The 6,286-nt window shown below is 41.6% G+C and overlaps 1 protein-coding gene across 5 annotated transcripts; it reads right to left on the bottom strand.

Annotated features, from left to right (window-relative positions):
* Positions 1-557: 557 nt before the first annotated feature.
* Positions 558-5,848, bottom strand: LOC104598133 (myb-related protein 306). 5 transcript variants are annotated; one of them, XM_010260052.3, is made up of 5 exons: positions 5,432-5,848; positions 3,998-4,102; positions 2,159-2,428; positions 1,807-1,936; positions 558-1,536 (listed from the first exon to the last, which is right to left on the bottom strand). In XM_010260052.3, the coding sequence occupies exons 3-5, from the start codon at positions 2,289-2,291 to the stop codon at positions 810-812; spliced, it is 990 nt and encodes a 329-aa protein (XP_010258354.1). In that variant the 5' UTR covers positions 2,292-2,428; positions 3,998-4,102; positions 5,432-5,848; the 3' UTR covers positions 558-809. The 5 variants fall into 5 exon arrangements, with proteins under 5 accessions (XP_010258354.1, XP_088760013.1, XP_088760011.1 ...); XM_088903887.1 differs by having other exon boundaries at positions 5,178-5,845; XM_088903885.1 differs by having other exon boundaries at positions 2,159-2,524; positions 5,432-5,845.
* Positions 5,849-6,286: the final 438 nt, after the last annotated feature.

The raw sequence follows: 6,286 nt of genomic DNA, 5'->3' as shown, positions 1-6,286 counted from the left end.
GATTATAGGAATCAATCAATTAATTAAGCACTAAAAGCAATATTGGATTTGACTTTACAGTCCTGCACTGAATGGTCAGGCCCAAAAAAGAAAAAGAAAAAAGAACAGCATCTCTCCACTAAGAAAAAACCACGTAACATGCTTATTTACTGAGATTTTGACCATGTTAATTAATTTCAGCTTTACATTTTACACACATAACGAAATGACATTGAGCTAATCAATGGAGCATAGTAAATTTCTACAGGCACAGAGGGGCTTAGTTTCAAATCTCTGATTTTTCAGATAACCACGCAGAGAAGTAATGGCAAGCACAGCGTTAGATAATTCATATTTCTTTTTTCAACGCACAACATCTTCATGGTCTCTCTCATCATAAGTTCTGAACAAGGAAGTCTAAAAGAAGAGAAATTAAATAAATCCCGTTCTAGATATACACACCACAAGATGCACAAACTGCAAGGACTTTCACTTTCAGGCTTTACTCACAGTTTAGGCCTGGTATCATTGAATTAGGCATAATAAACCCCTTCTAAACAGACTTACTAGGATGGGAATTTTTATATAATTAGTCAATACATTCAAAATACTTACGGAGGCGTTTGTAAATTGTAATTTACACTTTCTCTACCATCATTAGCCATTTCTCATTAGGTGCATGGGTGATCCGATCTCTTTCAGATCAGGCCACACGGGAAGTCAAATGTGTTCAAGGCCTAGAAAACAAAAATAAAATAAAATAAAAAGATAGAAATTAACACCGAAGTGTCCCAAGAAATAAAGGGAGAGTTCCTTAGCTTGTTCCTATTTCAGAACATCTCAGCAGTGCCATATATTGACATCCCAATTAGGTCTTCTTCTGCTTGAGCCACACCCTCGTCAAACAGCCATTTTTCAAGAACTGAGAGAGGGACTTGGGTCTCCATCTTGGGTTTGCATTCATCTTGGAAGGTGTTAGTCTCCTGTTTAATATTGGTTGTCTCATCGAGGGATGCCGATTGAGAGACACCTGGGGTGGAAGAGTCCAGACCCAACAGCGATTCCAAGGCCTCTGGTGATACTATGTCAGTATTGTTGCTTGCGCTTGGTGTCCCCTCGCTATAAGTAGAATCAGTTCCAGTCATGTTGTTGACAGAATTCTGAGTTGTCTCAGATGTTGATCGTCCAGATTTTGGTGAATTTTTCATCCATCCTTGGAGTAATCTTGAGATATTCTCCGTGCTTGATGCATAGGTAGTTGCTTGGTTTGGTCGCATCATAGAGTAGAAGCCACTAGAAGCCTTCAAGTCACACAAACTACTTGGTTTCTCTAAAGACAAGGCCTCGCATAGAGCTTTCCTAGCCATGTGAATATCAGTTTGGAGCCTTCTCTCCCACTGACCTTTTGTCATGGACTGGGAATCGGAGAACCCATCCTTGGCATTACCATCAAGGCCCGTTTCAAATTTCTTGAGCTTCTTTTTCAAATGGGTATTCCAATAATTCTTAATATCATTATCTGTTCTTTGAGGAAGATAAGAAGCTATGGCGGCCCATCTGCAGTCAAACCACAGCTTCATTAATAATATATATATATATATATAAATCGTCACTTCATCCTGATAAACAATATAAAAAAAATTGATCGATGTCATTATGATATATAAAAATAATTAAAGAAGCTAGCTCAATTGATAAATCCAGAAATAGATAATGAATGGTAAACAATAGACCCTAAAGGCAGGAAATTCCTCTCCTATGCTATTTGCAGGTATGAGTATATCTATATATGTTTCTGAAAGGGAAGGAAGAAAGGCGTTTAATTACCTATTTCCCAAAAGTGCTTGAAGGTGGATTATCATCTTCTCTTCGTGCTCAGTAAAGTTCCCACGTTTAATCCCTGGCCTGAGGTAATTAGTCCATCTAAGTCTGCAGCTCTTGCTGCATCTGAGCAAACCTGACAAAACACAGATGGAAGAATCAATAATAAAACTAGGTCATATAAATAGTACATCTAACCCTGCAAATTCATCAATAACAAAACCAAGAAGATCATTGAAGACCTGTATTATCTCGAATATACTATTTTAATCATTATTGGTGCAACTTAATGTTGTCAAATTGATAAAACCAAAAGGCAAACATAGAAAAGACAATTGGAGTGAAGAAATTTAACTACCTGTATTGGCAGGAACAGCCCTCCAATTCCCAGGACCATGTTCTTGAATGTAAGAAACTAGGACGATATCTTCTTCTGGAGTCCAGGGTCCTTTCTTCACACCGACTTTTTCACAGCAAGGTGACCTACCCATAACGCCTTGTTGATCTATCTCTTTCTCACTTTAGTACTGCCAAGAGAGTCTGTGCTCCCCTTTCCGACTTTCGTCTTCTTCTTTCTTCTTCTGTTTCTTCTTCACTATGCTTATCTTCTTTCTTTCTTCTTAGAAAGCTGAGACAAGCGTCCAAGAGGAATCGTTTCTTTGTCGATATATATAGAAGTGACTAAAGGGGTCGCGTAAGCTGACCTTAGAAGGCAAAAGGTTACCTAAGAGAGTCAAAGAAGCCAGCAAGAGCATTTACTCATGGGCTTGCAAAAGTCAGCTGTTCGAAGCCTTCTTCTGCCTCGCAAAACCGCGTGGCATTCAATGTAATTGCACAGGGAAACCCTAAATCATGTTTACTTCTTTAAATCCCCAAACCCGTGATATTATCTCTCAAAGTTCTTGCTATGTCTTTCTTTTTTAAGCATTGGTTAATGCAGAATTCTTGCCTTGGCTTCACGTCCAGACCACCATGCGAAAAATCCAATCCATAGATTCCTCTCTCCCTCTCTCCCTCTCTCTCTCTCTCTCTCTCCTCTTACGTGCAGAATGCAGATACACTCAACTAGTTGCCTGTAACGGATAAGTCGGTCTCAAGACATTCAACCATAACGATTACCATGATAGTTGAATGGCACTTAACAAGAGGAGAGAGATGAGTGGATTTTATTTGTTTATTTCTTAGAGAGAGAAATAAAGAAATGGACTAAAATTTTGGGATAGTGATCGACCGATCGTTTTAGGTATTTTGGCATGAAGACAAAAGCAAGTTTTGTCATTATATAGTAAAGATGATGACGATGATGTATGGTGAAGTCATAATTGATTCCCATAGCAAATTAATATGGAAAAATATAATAATTCTCGAAAACGTATAGTGTACAAAACAGCTCTGATTTTGAAAAATACAGGATCCAAATTTTGGGAATTTTTAATTTTATGCATCTTAAGAAAATTAGCATATGTTGTAAATATGCTTTTCTTTTCTTCAAGCTTTATATGGGTGTGGCTCAATGTGAATTTCTTTTCTTCTTGTAAATTTCAAAAACAAATTAAAACCATCTGATATGAAATAAATTGTTTTTTAAAACAAAAACATAGAAAACATGTTTTTTTTGTTGTAAATGTATATTTTATTTCTAAAACTGAAATAAAAAAAAAAAAAAAAACTGTTCTTGAATTTCTAGTTGGGAAAACATGTTTTTTGTTTTAAATCATACAATACATATGTGCACTCCAACATTTGTTTTTATTTTTTAAAAACATCATTTTAATAGTTTAAAAAGCATGAATTCATTTTTGAAACAAAAGGCCAATTTATTTTTGCTTCTCATAATAAAATTAAGCACAGTTCAAGAATATGTTTTTAGTTTTTTTTTCTACAAAGCAAGTTCAAAACAAATGAAAACAAAAAAAGGGAAAAGTTGACTAGACTCCACCTCAGAAATCTGAATTGTAGCCTCTCCTAGACTATTAGTAGCCCCCCTCCTATAAATCGCATCCTACATGTGAATTTAGCATCAATCCACTCTTAAAAGTCCTAATTTCACCCTAGGGCTGGACTGAACTATAAAAACCAAAAAAAAAAATCATGTATTATATATTTGAACAATCTTTTATCTTATGTATTTATTTGATCAATTTTTCTAAGTCTCAGACCAAACATAACCAAAATGCTCACTGGGTCAAAAATTTACCGGTTATCCTGAAAATTATCTCATTGGTCACCGACGGGGTCACAGGTTCAATTATCTAGTCCAGTCCGATCCGAATATTGCAACGTTGGTATTTATGCCATACACCTGTTAGGAAATTTAGGCAGTTAGGTTCACACAAATATATACAGTACAAATATGTGAAAAGCACAATAATAGAAAAAAATACAAGATTTTACATTCTACACGCAATTGTTTTATGTTTGTATTTGCACTCCTTCTGAACCGAATGTTAAGCACAATACAATGATCTAGAAGTTCCAAATGCGTAAATTGGTAGGTTAAAAACCAATCATTTAGGAATGTTGTTAAAGCCTCAAGGCAAAGCAAAATAGAATGGGACCTGATGAGGGCAGATTTGGCCCTCCAGTGAAATTGCGACATGTAGCACCTCGTGACAACTAGGCAAACACCCAGGCAACAATTTACTAAGTTGGTATCCCACCCGGGCACCGGTCTGGCCGGCCTGGCGCGACCTGCACGCGGGCTACGAGCGGCCTGCGGGCGACTTGGCACGGCCTGCGTGACCTGCACGCAACCTGGCGTGGCCTGCGTGTGACCTGCGCGCGACCTGGTGCGGCCTGTGCGACCTGGCCGACCTGGATCGGCCTGGCGCATGATCCGACCTGGCCGACCTAGCCGCCCATAAGACGCCCACTAATGAACCATAGCGGCGTACCCCGCGAGCTTGGTAGCCCACCAAGGAGCTCACCAAGGAGCTCGATAGCTCACCAAAGAGGTCGCCTAGGAGCTAGGCTGCTCTCCAAGGAGCTCGCCACCAAGGAGCCAGGCAGCTCGGCAGAGCTCGCCACAAACAACTCGGCATAGCTCCTCCGGGCAGCTCACCCTTTGTAGGGTAGCTCGGTACAGGAGTAGTTTGGCGTATCGCAGGAAGATCTCCTGCCTGACAACCTGGCCTAGACACCGATCCGCCGACTGACACAGGTGCCGACCAGACAACCTGGCCCAGACACCGACCTGCCGACTGACACAGGTGCCGACCGGACAACCTGGCCCAGACACCGACCCGCCGACTAACGCAGGCGCCGCCGTGACAACCTGGCCCAGGCGCCGACCTGGCCGCCTGACACAAGCGCAAGCCTAACGACCTCGAGGAGTTCACCACCGCACCCCGGTTCTAACGAGATGTGACGAGTCTTACCGTTTGGAGGCTTTTCACCCACCTAACCCGCGAGGACTCCGGTATATAAAGACCTCACCCCCCAAAGGGGAGGGAGGAGGAAAATAGAATGGTAACCCCTGCCCTCTAGCTCTCTCACTTCTCTCCAAGCTCTCTGTAATCAGAATGCTAACTTAGGCATCGGAGAGCCCCCGCCGGGAAAATACCCTCGGGTCCTCTGATTCAGTTCTTGCAGGTCCCTCATCTCCCGCCGCCTACAAAGGAGAGGAAATCACCTAACGCAGAGGGTAGTCGGGTTGCGCTGCACCAGGGAGCTCCACCATTCTCTGAGTTGCAGGCCGCCTAAGAGCAAGTCAAATAACGAGGGAGTTCGCCACCAGGTAGTTCGCCCCCAGGCAGTTCACCACCAGGGAGTTCACCACCAAGCAGTTCGCCACCAGGGAGTTCACCACTAGGCAGTTCGCCACCAGGCAGTTCGCCCCCAGACAGTTTGCCCCCAGGCAGTTTGCCACTAGGGAGTTTGCCACCAGGCAGTTCGCGACCAGGGAGCACCACCAGGCAGTTCGCCACCCGGTAGTTCGTCACCAAGTAGCTCTCCACCAGGGAGCTCGCCACCGGACAGTTCGCCACCAAACAGTTCTCCCCCAGGGAGTTCGCCACCAAGTAGCTCATCACCAAGGCACATCACCATCGGGTTAAATAACGAGGTACTTAACCAAAAAATTTTATACATCACAAAAAATCGTACGTGACCAAAAACGATTAGATCAAGACCCACCCGTTACTGAAAACAGCTTCATCTAGCTAACAGATTGATATTTACATGGTCAAAATTCAATTTTAATAGGATATTTGGATGATTGCAGATGGAAAATTTAATGCTATGAATCCGGATGGTTAGAAAAAAGAAAATATACAAAATCAGATGGTGAAAGATGAAATAAATAAGCTTTTTTTTTCATTTCTGGCGCTGATGACATTTTAGGAAGGACGTACATCAGTTCACAGTTGATGGCCGGGGCTATTATTATTAGTCTGTATGTCTGTCATTTTATCTCAGCCTTATTGTAATATTATGGCTCAAGGCCTTTAAATAATTTAATACTTTAGAAAAATGTGATACGTGTTAT

The sequence above is a fragment of the Nelumbo nucifera genome, chromosome 4, assembly GCF_055504915.1.
Source record: "Nelumbo nucifera cultivar China Antique chromosome 4, China Antique-T2T, whole genome shotgun sequence".
NCBI classification, from domain to species: domain Eukaryota; kingdom Viridiplantae; phylum Streptophyta; class Magnoliopsida; order Proteales; family Nelumbonaceae; genus Nelumbo; species Nelumbo nucifera.
The sequence above is the reverse complement of the archived record's forward strand: the minus strand, read 5'-3'. Positions and strand labels throughout refer to the sequence as shown.